The sequence below is a fragment of the Phoca vitulina genome, unplaced genomic scaffold, assembly GCF_004348235.1.
Source record: "Phoca vitulina isolate PV1807 unplaced genomic scaffold, GSC_HSeal_1.0 scaffold4, whole genome shotgun sequence".
NCBI lineage: Eukaryota > Metazoa > Chordata > Mammalia > Carnivora > Phocidae > Phoca > Phoca vitulina.
Window position 1 is genome coordinate 44,403,675 of NW_022589707.1, and position 18,134 is coordinate 44,421,808.

The window sequence follows — 18,134 nt, forward strand, 5'->3', positions numbered from 1 at the left end:
TCTCCCTCTCCCTCTGCACCTTCCCTCCTCAAATACATAAATAAATCTTTTTTTAAAAAAATGGAAAATTGCCTTGTTCATGATAGGAGAGTCTGAGTTCAGGAATTGATGTGACCAAGTCTGGGGATTATGATCAGAGGTGGTTCCTAGGTTTGTACCCTCAAGTTGAAGTTTACTGTTGAGTTTTTATTTTTTAAAGATTTACTTATTTATTTTAGAGAGAAAGAGAGCACAAGTGGGAGGGGCCCAATCTCACGACCCTGAGGATCCCAGGACCCCGAGATCATGACCCAAGCCAAAACCAAGAGTCGGCCGCCTAACTGACTGAGCCACCCAGGTGCCCCTTCATTGTGTTCTTTCGAAAAAGTTATCTGCAGTTGATAGAACAAAACCCAAAATTATCTAAGATTCCTTTCAATCATTTACCACTTACTAAATGTACAACCACCATTAAAGAAAAAAACTTATAACACTTTGTAAGTACAAATAATATATTTTATTGCATCCCTGAAAACAAAAACGAAAACAAAAATGTCCACATCTAATAAGACTGAACAATTATCCCAAACTTCACCTGGCAATGGTATAGAATTAATTTCTTCACATAGAGTATACAGAAAAGAGTTTAGAAAGCTACCTTTCATGAAACAATATTTTTTCATACTTATTTTAATAAAGCATTATAATTATTGCTACTATGTGTGGTAGCATATTATAATAACAAACAATACAATATCCAAAACTAAATTCAATATAGCCTAAATCGAGAAACTACCTGCACTTAAGCAGTTATTATAGAGAATAAATACTATGAAATATAGGGCACCATACGGCAATTAAATTTGCTACAAAGGAAATTTAAATAAAGGTGTACTTTGCTCTATCCTAGAATTATCCAAGATTCGGATCTCTTGTGCTATATACAATAGCTGTTTTCCTGAAAAGAGAATCAATCTTCATAACTTAAATTATATTTTAAATGCTCTTAATTGTTTTTAAGTGGTCATTATATAAAATGAATACCTAATGTATCTGTTACACAAATCCACAATTTCATAAAGCCAGGCACTCTTATATAATGCCAACATTTCCAAGCAATTTAATGCAGCACAAATACCTTTATTATATACACCTGGCTAAAGACCTTAAGCATCCCAGTCTCACAAATATTTCAGTCTCCCCTCCACTGCCAACATAACAAAAGCAAAAATTACCCAAATAAGGAAATAATGTGCTTTCCACAGAACAAAGACACTCAAAGGATTAAACTTTTAAAATTAATATTCACGTATGTGAAAAATCATGAATTAATACTTTACTTATTTTTAATCTCATCATAAAAATATCTTCTATTCTTCAGGATATATGTAAGAAAATGTTATGTATGAGATTAGAGATTACTCTTTTTATGTTACTTAATTGTCTCAATGTTTAGAATAGGTTACGGACAGCGGCCATTAACCATTTCAAGATTATATACCCTTACAAATGTAATTTTTCAAAATATACAATAATTAACCTCCAGTTATTCTGAAGGATAGTGCAAATGAAGACATTCTTTGGGTCATGATTTCAAAACCTTATTTCAACATTATACTTCCTTTCTCTGCTCATAATCTGAGTAACAAAATATAGTACTGGCAGTAAGCACATTTTCTAATACTATTAGTGGAACAGTTAAGCCTACTGAGAACAAATGACAAAATGATTCAATGACAATATTCTCCACTTGTCTAAAAAACATGTGATATATTTAAATAAATATTTTATAGAAATGAACCCATGTCTTTCAGTGTTTTTGTTTCACCTTGATCTCAAACACAAAAGATTTATACAAAGATCACCTACCGGCTTACTACACCATGTTACCAAATTCCCTTTAAGGATATAGTACAGCATTGAGGAGACTTGCCTGAAAGCAAACTAATAACTTTTAAAATTTATGTACAGAATTAAGAGTCCTGTGAATCCAGCATATTCCTCAGAAATGCGTGGGGCTTTTATTGTACAGTATTATTCTATCCTAGTCAGCAACTGAAAAGCTTTCTGCCATAGGATATAATCCACGGTGGGGATGTAGCAGCACAGGTGATCTTCGACTGCTATCTAATGCTGCCTGATGCATTTATCCTTTTATTTGTGGTGACTGGCACCAGGTTCCCACTAGTGCCATTGGTAGTGTTGGTTGCCGAGCCGTTCACAACAATATAGTCGACCTTGTTCTCCAGCTTTACCAAACGTTGTAAAATGTCATCTAAAAGGACAGCAATTGTTCTTTTTAGATCCGCTAGGGAAGAAATCAGAATACACTGTATTAAACACTGATAGAACACTTCATATTTGTATTTTCCTAGTTTGGGGGGGAACTGAAACATTAATAAGTCATCAGAGAGAAAATATACTAGAGACAAGGCACTCACACTACACATCGGAAAAACCTAATTATTTTAATCAATAGCGCATATACAGAGCTTCCTAAAGGAATTTCAGAGTTATAAATGTGAAACTCGCTTTTCTAGTGCAATAAAACACATTTAAAGTCTGGTTCAAAACTGTATTCCCTCTGTAAGGAACCCCATTTACCTTGAGTTTCTTAAGCAGTTTGTAAAGATGACTGTGGGCAAGGCAGGTAAGGTAATAAACCAGGTGAGCTAAGTAAGAAATTCAATGAAATGCTGAAACAAGAAACCTGGGTCCTCCAGAAGCTGAAGTGTGTGTGTGAGTGGCGGAGCCTAGGATTCAGGGCAGATGCCAGGAAACTGATTAGTGCAACAGAGATACTAGCAGTGGTACTGACTTAAATTTCTTCCAGAATGACAGGGAAGTTTGTATTTCTTTGAGAGGTTAAGGGGTTTCAATAGGATTTACCTGGAAAGAATGAAATTATGGCTCTTCCTTAGAATTATTTTTCCAAGCTTCCCCAAGGTACCTAGTATATATGAGGTGCTCAGTAAATGGCAACTAATACTGTGATTTTTTGCTGATCCCGAACCAAAAAAGCAACTCTAGCTCTAACAAACATCTAACAACAATTGATAAGTTTGCTGATGGTTCCGTTACAAAGAGATCAGAAAAAGCACAAGCAAAATAAAAAACATAAATTGGATTTCATCAAAATTTAAAACTTTTGGGCATCTAAGAACATTATCCAGAAAGTGAAGATAACAAGCAGAATGGAAGACACTATTTGCAAATCATGTATCTGACAAGGGTTTAATCTCAAAAACATCTAAAAAACCCTTAAACAACAAAAGGACCCAAGTTTTTAAATGAGCAAAGGACTTGAATAGACATTTCCCCAAATAAGATATGCAAATCGATAATAAGCACAAGAAAAGATGCCTGACATCACAATGAGATACCACTTCAACCTACTAGGATGGCTATAATCAAAGAAAGGGAAAAACAGTACGGTACTGGAACAAAAATAGAAACATAGCTCAGTGGAAAAGATAGACTCCAGAAATAAACCTGTGTTTATATGGTCAATTAATCCATGACAAAGGAGGCAAGAATACACAATAGGAAAAAGACAGTGTCTTCAACAAATGCTGCTGGGAAAACTGGACAGCTTCATGAAAAAGAATGAAATTGAACCATTTTCTAACATCATACACAAAAATAAACTCAACATGGATTAAAACCTAAATGTGAGACCTAAATTCCTACAAGAAAACATAAGCAGTACTTTTTTGACATTGGCCATAGAAACATTTTTCTAGATAGGTCTTCTCTGGCAAGGGAAACAAAAGCAAAATTAAAGTATTGGGACTACACCAAAATAAAAAGCTTTTGCACAGGCAAGGAATCCATCAACAAAACAAAAAAGGCAACCTACTGAATGGGAGAAGATATGTGCAAATTATGTATCTGAAAAGGGGTGAATATCCAAAATATATAAAGAACTTGTACAACTCAAAACCAAAAAAATAATAATATGATTAAAAATGGGCAGAGGACCATTACAGACATTTTTCCAAAGAACACATACAGATGGCCAACAGATACATGAAAAGATGCTCAACATCACTTATCATCAGGAAATGAATGCAAATCAAAACCACAATGAGGGGCGCCCGGGTGGCTCAGTCGGTTAAGCATCTGCCTTCAGCTCAGGTCATGATCCGGGGGTCCTGGGATGGAGACCCACATCGGGATCCCTGCCCAGCGGGGAGCCTGCTTCTCCCTCTCCCCACTGCTCATGCTCTCTCTCATTCCCTCAAATAAATAAAATCTTTAAAAATTTTTAAATTTAAATTAAAAAAAAAACCCACAATGAGATATCACCTTACACCGTCAGAACAGCTAAAATCAAAGCAAGAAATAACAAGTGTTAGCGAGGAAGTGGAGAATTATTATCATACACTATTAGTGGGAATGCAAATTGGTGCAGCCACTGTGGAAAATAGTATGGAGGTTCCTCCAACCATTAAAAATAGAATTACCATATAATTCAGTTAATTCCACTACTGGGTATTTATCCAAAGAAAACAAAAACATTAATTTGAAAAGATACAAGCACCCCTATGTTTACTGCAGCATTATTTACAACAGCCAAGATACGGAAGCAACCCAAGTGTCCATCCATAGATGAATGGGTAAAGAAGATGTATTATATATACAATGGAATATTACTCAACCATAAGAAGAATGAAATCTTGCCATCTGCAACGACGTGGATGGAGATAGAGAATATAATGCTAAGTGAAATAAGTCAGACAGAAAAACACAAATACCGTATGATTTCATTCATATGTAGAATTTAAGAAACAAAACAAATGAACAAAGAAAAAAAGAGACCAAAAAAATAGATTCGCAAATACGGAGAACTGGTGGTTGCCAGAGGGGTGGTATATAGGGGAGATGGGTAAAATAGATAAAAGAGGATTAAGAGTACACTTATCTTGATACACCTGAAACTAATATAATAACACTGTTAATTATGCTTCAACAACAACAAAAAATTTTTAGAAGAAAATAAGCATTGGTAAGATATGGAGAAACTGGAACTCTCAATACACTGCTGGTGTGAATATACAATGGTGCAACCACTGTAGAAAACAGGTTGGCAGTTCCTCAAAAAGCTAAACATAAAACTACCACATGACCCTGGAATTCCACTCCTAGGTTTGTATACATTCCCCCAAATTGAAAAGAGACTCAGAGATACTGGTACACCAATATTCACAATAGCCCAAAGGTGGAAACAACCCAAGTGTCAACCAATAGATGAAGAGATTGACAAAATGTGGTATATGCATGCAATGGAATATTATTTAGTGGAAGATGTTCTCTCTTTTTTAGATGGGGGAGGGGAAGAGGGAGAGAGAATCTTAAGCAGGCTCCACACCCAGCTTAGAGCCCCATGCAGGGCTCCATTTCACGACCCTGAGATCATGACCTAAGCCAAAATCAAGAGTCAGACGCTTAACTGACTGAGCCACTCAAGTGCTCCAAAAGGGATGATGTTCTGAGACATGCTACAACATGGATGGATTTAAATACATTACACAAAGTGAAATAAGCCACACCAAAAAAGGGACAAATATATGGTTCCACTTATGTGAACTACCTAGAATAGACAAATTCATAAAGACAGAAAGTAGATTAGAGGTTACCAAAGGCCAGGGAAATGGTGAAATGGCAAGTTCTTGCTTAATGGTTAGTTTCATGTTTAGAGTGATGCAAGTTTTATAAAGTTAATAGTGATGGTTGTATAACCCTGAGACTATAATTAACACCACTGAACTATATACTTTAAAAATGATTAAAATGTCAAATTTAATGTTATATTTATCATAATGTTTAAAAAGTGAAAAAATATCCAAAAGGAGTAGTGAGAGTAGTGGTGGTGGGTGGTGGTAGAGGGTGATAAGAAAATGCTTATTATAAAATAAAACAAAAAATTAGAAAATACTTATTAAAAATAAAACAAGAAATCAATGTAATATAAAGTGAGGTGAAAACTCTATTTGGAGGAAGTCTAAAGCATGGAAGAATGAGACTTTCCAAGAAGTGTATCTTCTGGCATCATTCATCATGAGAACTTACATATTCTAATTTGGTGGAAATGTATAAGAAAAAAAAAGTATAAGAAAAATCCTGTGACAAGAAGCATTTAGGGATGAAATGTCAAACTGTACCCCAAAGAGCATATACATTTGTATAGAGAAGGAAAGATAAAAACAAATGCAGAAAAGTTTTTAGCAAATGGTGAGTATAGATGAAAGATATAGGATGTTTATTATACAATTTGCCCTAATTTTCTGTAGATTGAAAATTTTCAAAATAAAAGATCAGGGAGACATTTCTTTATTAAGATCTTCCAATCAAGAGTTATAATAGTATTAGGTAAATAGGAGAGAATTAAATTTTTTTTTTTTTTTTTAAAGATTTTATTTATTTATTTGAGAGAGAGAGAATGAGAGAGAGCGAGCACATGAGAGGGGGGAGGGTCAGAGGGAGAAGCAGACTCCCTGCCGAGCAGGGAGCCCGATGTGGGACTCGATCCAGGGACTCCAGGATCATGACCTGAGCCGAAGGCAGTCGCTTAACCAACTGAGCCACCCAGGCGCCCGAGAATTAAATATTTTTAAAAAAATCTTTCAGCAACAAGACTAAAGGATCTGTTTTCCCTGGGGGTTACCTCCTGTATATTTGAAGAGGTAGCAACATAGGCCAGAAAGGTCTAGATAGAATAAACTGGGGTGGGGGTGGGGGTTGTCTATCAGCCTGTTAATATAAAATGAAGCTAAAGCCCCAGGATGTTTGACACCAAGCTGAGGTGTGACCTGAATTACAAAGGTACAGCCTAATCATTGATTAGAATTAAGGTTTAATAACAAAGGAAAAGGTAGAACTAATGCAAAACAACTATTCGGTAATTTTACTTCAATAATGTCCTAAATTGTTAAATGAACCCTTCCAAATATTCTAAAATCAACTGGGGCTGTTTTTTGAGAGAGAGAGAGAGAGAGTGCACAGGTGCGAGCAGGGGAAGCGGGGAGGGTCAAAGGGAAAGAGAATCTCAAGCAGGCTCCACCCCCAGCACAGAGCCCAACACAGGGCTCGATCTCACAACCCTGAGATCATAGCCTGAGCTGAAATCAAGAGTCAGAGGCTTAACCGGCTGAGCCACCGAGGCACCCCTAAAATCAACTGTTTTAATAAAACATTACAAAAAACTCAGATTTCAACCATTTTGCTCCATGATATAAAATCAGTTAGTTGACAAAAATAAAACTACTGTTTCCTGAACCTGGGATTCTTTTGAATATACCAAAATTCCCTTTCTCTAAATTCACAATATAATTTTATGTTTACATCTGATGGGATTACATATTTATGGGAATTACATGTTTATATTATACGGGAGTCCACAGTACTTATCCATAAAGCCCTATCATTGAAGGTGCTGGCTTATTAATAACTCCTTTCCTGCCCCTTTTCAGGACCCCTAAAAGCTACCTGAAAGCAGTATCATAGCCATCCTTTTACTCTCAGGTCACGATTTTGATACTTATCACACAGTGGACACTCAACAAATGTTTGAAATAAACATTTGCTGGGGCGCCTGGGTGGCTCAGTCGTTAAGCGTCTGCCTTCGGCTCAGGTCATGATCCCAGGGTCCTGGGATCGAGCCCCGCATCGGGCTCCCTGCTCCGTGGGAAGCCTGCTTCTCCCTCTCCCATTCCCCCTGCTTGTGTTCCCTTTCTCGCTGTGTCTCTCTCTCTGTCAAATAAATAAAATCTTTAAAAAAAAAAAAGAAATAAACATTTGCTGAATGTCTGACTCATGTGTTTGGTAGGTGATATCATTGTTGAGATTGATGTAAAGGACCAGATTTAGGAAATAAAACCCTTTTTTTAAAAATATTTTATTTATTTATTAGAGAGAGCACAGGCAGGGGAGGGGCAGAGGGCAATGGAGATGCAGACTCCCCACTGAGCATGAAGCCCTATGTGGGACTCGATCCCAGGACCCCAAGATCATGACCTGGAAGTCAGATGCTTAACCAAATGAGCCACCCAGGTGCCCTGGAAATAAAGCCCTTTAAGACTGTTCTATTTCTGCTTTAAGCTTCCCTATTCTGGAAGAAGAAATCAAATAGTTTAAAGGGGCGGGGGGAAGGAAAGAAAGAAAAAAATGAGCTATAACAAAGACATAGATACCATCAAAATTACACCTAGCCCAATTATTTCACTGTACACAAAAACCAAAAGGAGAATATAATGCTATTAAATATACTAAAAATACTGCATATAAAAAGATTTTAACTACACTAAACATAATCAGGAACTGTGAGGCACAGCAGGAAGCCACTATCATACCAAGGCCTATGGAACACAGGGAGAAAGCAGCGAGGAAACCAGAGCCCAAGCCCCAGGCCACCCAGTGGAAAACAAAGCCAAGGCAGGCAGTCTAGGAGAAGCTGGAGCTAGGAAAGAGAGGGAGGCAGTAAGGGAGGCAGACAGGGAGCGAGAAAAATACCCTAGCCTTTCCCTTCCTCCTACTTTCCAAACTCCTGCCAATGCCCCCCATTGGCTGAATCCAGGCAGAAGCTCGCTGATTTGGGAACCTGGGAAACACTACCTACTCAAATCACCTCCCTTGAGATACAAAACAAAAGAGAGAAAACATAAGTAACAAATCTGAAGGCAACCGGGCACAGGACCAGCACAAACAGCAAGTATACATGCCTTCGCGAACCCCATACTTATGTCTCTCTGCTTCGATTTATCTCTTATTTATATTCAGTAGGTTTTGCTGTTAGTATTCTTATGAGCTGCCTCAAATCTGTTATATAGAAGAGAGGCAGATATAAATAAAGATAAACATGTGTGTACACAAAAAAAGGAATAAAATGTAAAATTCAAAATGACTAATGAAAATAAAAGTATTTAATATATCATATAAGTCAAAAACTTTGCCTTTATTAATATTTTTCAAATGCAGGGGTGCCTGGGTGGCTCAGTCATTAGGCATCTGCCTTTGGCTCAGGTCATGATCCCAGGATCCTGGGATCAAGCCCCGCGTCGGGCTCCCTGCTCAGCGGGAAGTCTGCTTCTCCCTCTCCCACTCCCCCTGCTTGTGTTCCTGCTCTCGCTATCTCTCTCTCTGTCAAATAAATAAAGAAAATCTTTAAAAATATATATATATTTTTCCAATTCAAATTGATCTTTTACCACCAGTAACATCAGCTTAATGGTACAAGAAAGCAAGCTTAGAAGTCACTTGTTAATTATCAAAGTGAATTACCTACTATAAAGTTTATTATGAAGCTACTAGCAAAAAAAAAGACTGCTTCCTAAGAAACATGAACTAATTGAAATTGAACAAAGACAGCACTGTTAAGTAAAAGTGGTTTCAAAAACCTCATAAACTCTACAATTAAATGTACATTGTTTAATCTTTTACTTTTCTAATACAGCCACCTTCTCTCACTGAGTACTGAATAAATTGTGTCATTCAATGAAAATTTTATTACTTCTTTACTTCAGAGTGCAAGACACACTGTTTAGACCTCATGAATGGATCCAGATATGTTCCTGTCAAATTTTAAATACAAATTAAGGGGCACCTGGGTGGCTCAGTCGTTAAGCGTCTGCCTTTGGCTCAGGTCATGATCCCAGGGTCCTGGGATCAAGCCGCGTATCGGGCTCCCTGCTCCGCAGGAAGCCTGCTTCTCCTTCTCCCACTCCCCCAGCTTGTGTTCCTGCTTTCGCTGTCTCTCTCTCTCTGTCAAATAAATAAATAAAATCTTTTAAAATAAATAAATAAATACAAATTAAATGTCAAGGGACATAAAATAAGCCTAATTTTTCTTAAATGAGAAAAGCTGGAAAATGAACTTAACTAAATGATATATACCATAAATAAGCTACATTTTAAATAGCCACATCAAAATCACTTCTAACAGGAATTCTGAAATTAACTTTCCTTTAACATATTTAGGATATAAAAACTACTCATTTTATAGGTTTGGTTTGCCTTTTTAATGGTACATAACTTTTTTACTTTGAGATAATTGTAGATTTACATATAGTTGTAAGAAGTAATACAGAAATTCCTGCACTTTTACCCAGTTTCCCCCAATAGTAACATCTTTTAAAACTATATACAACATTACAACCAGAATACTGACATCAATACAGTCAAAATGCAGAATATTTCCATCACCACAAAAGTCCCTGTTACCCTTTCATAGTAATACCTACTTGACTGTGTGGAATTGATATTCCTATTTAAACCTCTGTTAGAATTATCTAGTGAAGCCATCTGGGCCTAGAGATTTCTTTTTGGGGAGTTCTTAAGCTATAAATTAAATGTCCCTAATAGTTATAGAGCTCCCACAATTTTTTTAAAGATTTTATTTATTTGACAGAGAGACAGTGAGAGAGGGAACACAAGCAGGGGGAGAGGGAGAGGGAGAAGCAGGCCTCCCGCTGAGCAGGGAGCCCGATGCAGGGCTCGATCCCAGGACCCTGGGACCATGACCCGAGCCTAAGGCAGACACTCAACAACTGAGCCACCCAGGTGCCCCAGAGCTCCCACAATTTTTATATTGTATTTTTATTTTCATTTAGTTCAAACTATTTTTTAAATTTCCCTTCAGACTTCTTCTTTGATCCATAGATTTAGAAATGTGTTGTTTAGTTTCCAATTACTTGGAGATTTTCCCTGTTATTGATTTCTAGTTTGAGTTCATTGTGGTCAGAGAACACACTCTGTATAATTTTAATTATTTTAAATGGATTGAGGTTTGTTTTATGGCCCATATGATCTATTTTGGTAACTACTCGATGGACTCAAAAAACAAGTATATTCTGCTGCTGTTGACGGAGCTTCTATATGTATAAGACCCCATTGGTTAGATTGTATTCTTCAGATCTTCTATATCTTTGCAGATTTTCTAAGTAGTTCTATCAGCTCCTGAGAGCGGGGTGTTTAAGGTCTCAATTATAATTGTGGATTTACCTATTTCTCCTTTTAATTCTACCACTTTGTAGATACAAATTAGGATTGTTATTTCTTCTGGGTGGTTTGACCCTTTTATGATTATACAATGTCCTTCTCTGACTTTGCTAGTTTTCTTTGCTCTAAGTCTGCTTTATCTGATATTAATGGAACCCCTCCTACTTCCCTTTGATTGTTTGCATGATATATCTTTTTCCATCCTTTTACTTTCAGCCAGCCAATATTATTAAACTTGAAATGAGTTTCTTGCAGAGAGCACATACTTGGGCCACATTTCCTAATCCAGTGTGCCAATGTCTTTTAACTGGTATATTTAGAATATTCATATTTAGGGGCGCCTGGGTGGCTCATTCGGTTAAGCATCTGCCTTCAGCTCAGGTCATGATCTCAGGGTCCTGGGATCGAGCCCCTCATCAGGCTCCCTGCTCAGTGGTGAGGCTGCTTCTCCCTCTCCCTCTATGATCTCTCTTGCTCTCACGCTCTCTCAAATAAATAAATAAAAATCTTTAAAAAAAAAAAAGAACATTTATATTTAATGCAATTGTTATATATTAGGACTTAAGTCTGCCATTTAATTTTTTGTTTTATTTGTTCTGTTTTTAACTTCCCTGTTTTCTTTTTCCTGCTTTCTTGTAGGTTATTTGGAATATTTTTTAGAATTCTTTTTGGTTTATCAGTAGTGTTTCTGAATGTATCTTTTTGTAAAGTTTTAGTGGTTGCTCTAGATATTACATCATATACATAATTTATCACAATGATTTTACTTGAGTGAAATACATAAGCTTCACCTCTCTTTACCATCGATGATTCATTTTATGTCAGCTTGGCTAGGCTACAGTGCATAGACAATACACCAATCTACATGTTATTGTGAAGTCATTTTTAAGATGTGATTCGCATCACATCTCAATATAATATGAGTGGACCTCATTCAACCAGCTGACGACCTTAAGAAAGAAGACTGAGGTTCCTGGAATAGGAAGGAATTCTAACCTCCAGACTGACTGCCTTCAAACTCAGGACTGTAATGTCAACACCAGCCAGAATTTTCAGCCTCTCAGCCTATCCTGCAGACTTTGACTTTCCAGCCCTCACAATTGTATAAGCCAATTTCTTAAAGTCCATCAATCTCTCTGCTCTGGAAAACCCTAATATACCATCCTTTTACCCTATTCCATTTATATTGCCTTAAATATTTCCTTTACATACATTTAGAATCACATCCATGTTATAATTTTGGCTTCAGTCATCATAGTTTAGAAAACTCAAGAAGAAACCTACTGAATTACCCTTATTTTTTTTTTTTTTAAGATTTTATTTATTTACTTGACAGAGAGAGACACAGCGAGAGAGGGAACACAAGCAGGGGGAGTGGGAGAGGGAGAAGCAGGCTCCCCGCTGAGCAGGGAGCCCGATGTGGGGCTCGATCCCAGGACCCTGGGATCATGACCTGAGCTGAAGGCAGACACTTAACGACTGAGCCACCCAGGCGCCCCTACCCTTATTTTTATTTGCTGTGTTCTGTCTTCCTTCCTGACAGTTCCAAGGTTCCTCCTTTTATTTTTTGTTTAGAGTACTTCCTTTAGCCATCTCTTCGAGTAGGTCTGCTAATCTTTTCCTTCGTCTGAGAAGGTCTTTGATATCCCTTTCATTCCTAAAGGATATTTTCACTGGGTATCGAATTCTGTATTTTTTTTAAATATTTATTTAAGTAATCTCTACACTCAACCTGGGGCTCGAACTCACCACCCTAAGATTAAGAGTCTCATGCTCTTCTGACTGAGCCAGGCAGGAGTCCCTAGAATTCTATATGGCTAGTTCTTTCCTTTCAGCACCTTAAGAATATTTTGTCACTTCGTTCAGGCCTCAGTGGTTTCTGATGAGAAATGCACTGTTATTTGAATTATCCAAATCCAAAACTTGTTTTCCCTCCAGTTGCATTTAAGATTTTTTTTTTTCTAGTTGCTCTGTAAGTTTTCAGAAGTTTAATTATGATATACCTTGACATGGATTTTAGGGGGCTTACCCTACTTAGGGTTCACTCAGCTTCTTAAATCTAAGGTCTATGTCTCAGTAAATTTAGGAAGTTTGCAACCATTATTTTTTTGAGTACTTTTCCAGCTCTGCCCTTATTCTCCTCTCCTTCCAAAACTCCAATGACACAAATGTTACATCTTTTGTTATAGTCCCACAGGTTTCTAAATCTCGGGATTTTTTCCAAGTCTATTTTTTCTCGTGTTCAGATTGGGTAATTATATTGTTCTATATTCCAGTTCACTGATTCTTTCATTTCCATTCTGTTAAGTCAATCTGCTGAGCTTTTTATTTCAATTACTGTACTTTTCAGTTCAAAAACTTCCATTTGGTTTTTCTTTATACATTCTATTTATATCCCGAGACTTTCTATTCCTTTGTTGAGGCTATTTTTTCATTTGCTCTATGTTCATTAATTCCTCATTGAAGCATTTTTAATGACTGCTTTAAAATCTTTTTCAGATAATTCTAACACCTGCCAATGATTGTCTTCTCTCATTCAGTTAAGAGATTTAATCAATTCTTGGTATGACAAGTGATTTTTATTTGAAACCTGGACACTTACATATTAGTTTATGAGATCCTGGATCTTATTTAAATCTCCTGTATTAGATGGTTTTCTGATACTACTGTGGCAGGGCAGAGGGGTGCCCCCTTACTACTGCCTGGTGGAAGGAGAAGTCTAAGTTCCCCATTTAGCCTCCATTGTCACCCTGAGGGTGGTGAGCTCCTCATCACTGCTGAATGGAGGTAGGAGTTCCAGGTCCCCAAGTACTCTTCATTGATACCGTGGCAGGGATGGCCTCCTTACCCCTGGGCAATAGTGGAAGTCCTGACTCTCCATTAAGACTCCTCTGACATCACCCCAGAGAGTGTGGGATGGGCACCTCACTACTGCCAGGTGGGCATGGAAGTCCTGGCTCCCCATGTGGTCTCCAGTGGTACCATGAGGGAGGGGGATGTTGGATGCCTCATTATAGTATCACCAGGGTGGAAATGTAGGCTCCCCATTTGGCCTTTGATCATGCAGGTAGTGGTGCAGCCACAATATTTTTCTGTGATGTCTGGCTGGAGAATTGTTATTGTCTAAAAGTTTTCTGTCTTGCCAGGGTGCCCCTTTCTTGGCTACAAGAACAGGTTTCTATTGGGGAGGTTACTGGCTTCTTCAGCTCTAAGTCTGGAATATATGAGGTTAAAACAAAACAAAACAGGGGTGTCTGGGTGGCTCAGTTGGTTAAGTGTCTGCCTTTGGCTCAGGTCATGATCCCAGGGTCCTGGGATCAAGCCCCGCATCGGGCTCTCTGCTCAGGGGGGAGCCTGCTTCCCCTTCCCCCCCCACTCTTGCACTCTCTCTCGCTCTAATAAATAAATAAAATCTTAAAAAAAAAAAAATTGGGATCATACCACTGTATCCTGAGGTCCCTAGCCAGTCTGACTTTTTCTCTTCTAGATCCTTATGCTTGTTTTATATAAAATGTCCAGAGTTGGGGCACCTGGGTGGCTCAGTCGTTAAGCGTCTGCCTTCGGCTCAGGTCATGATCCCAGGCTCCTGGGATCGAGCCCCGCATCGGGCTCCCTCCTCCGCAGGAAGCCTGCTTCTCCCTCTCCCACTCCCCCTGCTTGTGTTCCCTCCCTCACTATATCTCTCTGTCAGATAAATAAATAAAATCATTAAAAAAAAAAAAATGTCCAGTTTTCAGTTGTACTTAAATGGGAATAGGGAAAGATGGATAGCATAGGAACAGGGAAAGGAGGGATCCCCATCTTCTCAAAGTCCCTAGTTTAGGGAATTTTTTTAAATTGGTTTTCTTCAACCTTAAAAGATATTCTCTAGGGGTGCCTGGTGGCTCAGTCGCTGGGCGTCTGCCTTCGGCTCAGGTCATGATCCCGGGGCCCTGGGATCAAGCCCCCATATCAGGCTCCCTGCTCGGCGGGAAGCCTGCTTCTCCCTCCTCCACTCCCCCTGCTTGTGTTCCCTCTCTCGCTGTCTCTCTCTCTGTCAAGTAAATAAATAAAATTAAAAAAAAAAAAAAAAAGATATTCTCTAGGGGTGCCTCGGTGGCTCAGTCGGTTAAGCGTCTACCTTCAGCTCAGGTCATCATCTCTGGGTCCTGGGATCTAGCCCCTGCATCAGGCTCCATACTCAGTGGAGAGTCTGCTTCTCCCTCTCCCTCTCCCACTAGCACCATTTGTATGCTTTCTCTCTCTCTCAAATAAAATCTTTTAAAAAAAGATTCTGTAGCAGCTTGTTTTCTGAAAATGTTTATAGCACTGTTTCCATTCATTACTTATATAATAGCTTACGTATTTGAAAAATTGATTCAATTAAGAAAATTTAACCTCCATTTCTTTCTTTTTTTTTTTTTTAAGATTTTATTTGAGATCATGACCTGAGCTGAAGGCAGACACTTAACCGACTGAGCTACCCAGACGCCCCTTAACCTCCATTTCTAAAGGGAATTTTTTATAGACTTATATGGAAGAACAACTATTTGTTAACTTATTTGCAGAAAAGCATTTAAATATCAGTATTAAATTGTTCTCTAATTCTCCCAAAATATTTTTCAAGTCCATCTTTTAAAAATGTTTAGCCACACAGGCAGACAGGAAAACCAAAACTCTTAAAAGAAAATAGGGTCAGTCTCTGGAGGGAAAAAGCCTATACCGATAAAACACTAGTATTGCTACAGATTCAGGAACAGTATAGGAAACCATGCATCAACTGCAAAGTGTCCTCTTAACAGTCACTGTGAAGCTCAGAGCACATATCCCCAATTCATTGTTCTAGGCAAAACCCAGAATCCAAAAGAGATGTTACATGGGAAGAAACAAAATTACATCAGAGAAGACTAAGAACATTGAGAAAAAGACATAAAGCATTTAGAAATGAGTTTATGTTACAGATAAAGCACAAGTTACTGCTCAAAATTTACAGACAGTGATCTATAAAGCTGAACTGATCTGCCTATGACCTTTGCAACAGTAACAATCCACTGAAGACTAGCATTTAAAAAAAATTACGTTAGGGGTGCCTGGGTGGCTCAGTCAGTTAAGCATCTGCCTTGGGCTCAGGTCATGATCCTGGGGTCCTGGGATCAGGCCCCGAGTCCAGCTCCCTGCTCAGCAGAGACTCTGCATCTCCCTCTCCTTCTCCCTCTGCCCCTCCCCCAACTCGTGCTCACTCGCACTCTCTCTCTCAAATAAATAAAATCTTTTAAAAAAAGCTTATGCTTATTTTCCCAACCTGGAGAAATAGGTTAAATAGCTCAAGGGAAGACCGTTCAATAAATGTTTTTAATTGACTAGCTTTTTTGTATAGCAATGAGAAGCAAATGGTTTCTAGAGATGGCTAAAGGTTCAAGTACTCCAGAACTTGTAAAATTCTCATTTTATTGTAACTTACATTGCCATGTCAAATTAATGGAGCAAAAGATGGAATTCAAATAATCAATCTAGACTAACTGGCTACCTAATTTGGAAAAAAGAACCTGCCTCTTACTGCTTGCACCAGAAATTTCAACTACATTATACAGACATAAATGTAAGAACAAAAACAAAAACAAAAAAGCCCCACCATATTAGAGTGTAAGCTTTGGAGGAAAAATTTTAAGCATAAAACTATACAATAAAAATGATAGACTACAGGGCGCCTGGCTGGCTCAGCCGTTAAGCATCTGCCTTCAGCTCAGGTCATGATCCCAGGGTCCTGGGATCGGGCCCCGCATCGGGCTCCCTGCTCAGCAGGAAGCCTGCTTCTCCCTCTCCCACTCCCCCTGCTTGTATCCCCTCTCTCACTTCTCTCTCTGTCAAATAAATAAAATCTTAAAAAAAAAAGATAGACTACATGAATTTTTAAAACAATATACCAAGTTATTAGGCAACTAAAACCAGAGGAAAACATTTGCAACATATAACAGCATTAATGTCTTTATAAAGAATCAGTCAATTAAGAAATTTCCCAGCAGAAAAATTGGCAAAGGATACAAACAATTCATTCACACAAACAAAAAATACAAATAGCCAACAAACAAAATCTTTTAACCTCTCCTATAAACAAAGAAATGCAAAAGCAAACAATTAGAGGTCATTTAAAAATTAAATAAAATTGGTATAGTGTGGAGAAACTGGCATTTTCACACTGGTGGGAAAGTGGTCGTAGGAATGTATACCGGTGGGGCCATTCTGAAGGACAATCTCACAAATGTCTATTAAATTTAACATGCATATCCTTGACCAAAAAATTCCACTTCTAGGAAATCAACCCTCCGGAAACATTCACACAAACATGAAATACCCACACACTTATACTCACACATACATTTCACACCATACATACATACATTGCAGCATTGAATCAAACACAAAAAAGGTTAGCAACAAATTATCCATCATTACAAAATAAGTGGGCAGGGGTGGGGGTGGGAGGGGAAGGTTAAGGAATATTTATAAAATGAAACAATATTAAGTCATTGTAAAGGATATTTAGACCTATATGTAATAACATGGAAAGATATTCACAGTAATTAAGTGAAAACAGATAAGCTGCAAACTAGTATCCACAGTACAATTCCATTTTTGTTCAAAATCAAACAATGTGCTAGGTCATGCGTAGGCAAACTACAGCTGGTTGGCTGACTGTCTTGGTAAATAAAAGTTGTGCTGGAACACAGCCACGCTCATTTATTGAAATGGAGACCATATGACCCACAAATCTGAAAATATTTACTATTTAGCCCTTAAAGGAAAAGCCCCCAATATGGGCCAAATGAACCGACATTCTCTCTGCCCTACTTTTACTTATCGATGTTGTATATTTCTGCAATATTAGAATGTTTATAATAAACATATATTTATAATCAGAACGAAGTAAAGCAGTATTTCTGGGAATTGGTTAAATACCATGTGGGCATTAAATGATGTAGGTACATATTCACTGACATAGAAATATTTCCACCATATATTAAATTTTAAAATACAGTTTATCAAATACCATATGTAGATACCTCTGATGGTTGCTTTCAAAACCAAGTCGTTATGCGCAGCTGGGCAGCAGAGCACAGATGGCTGCTAACTTTTAAAATATCACAGTTATTTTGCTCAAGTAGAAGGAATTTATTTTCAAG

General features: G+C 37.8%; 1 protein-coding gene across 2 annotated transcripts in view; it reads right to left on the reverse strand.

Moving 5' to 3' along the window:
- Nucleotides 1-507: 507 nt before the first annotated feature.
- CCDC126 (coiled-coil domain containing 126) overlaps nucleotides 508-18,134 on the reverse strand; it is a 48,793-nt gene continuing 31,166 nt past the window's right edge. For both annotated transcript variants that reach the window (XM_032401928.1, XM_032401929.1), the window contains exon 3: nucleotides 508-2,287. In XM_032401928.1, the coding sequence (XP_032257819.1) occupies nucleotides 2,103-2,287 (185 nt within the window). In that variant the 3' untranslated portion in view covers nucleotides 508-2,102. The remainder of the gene's footprint in view (nucleotides 2,288-18,134) is intronic.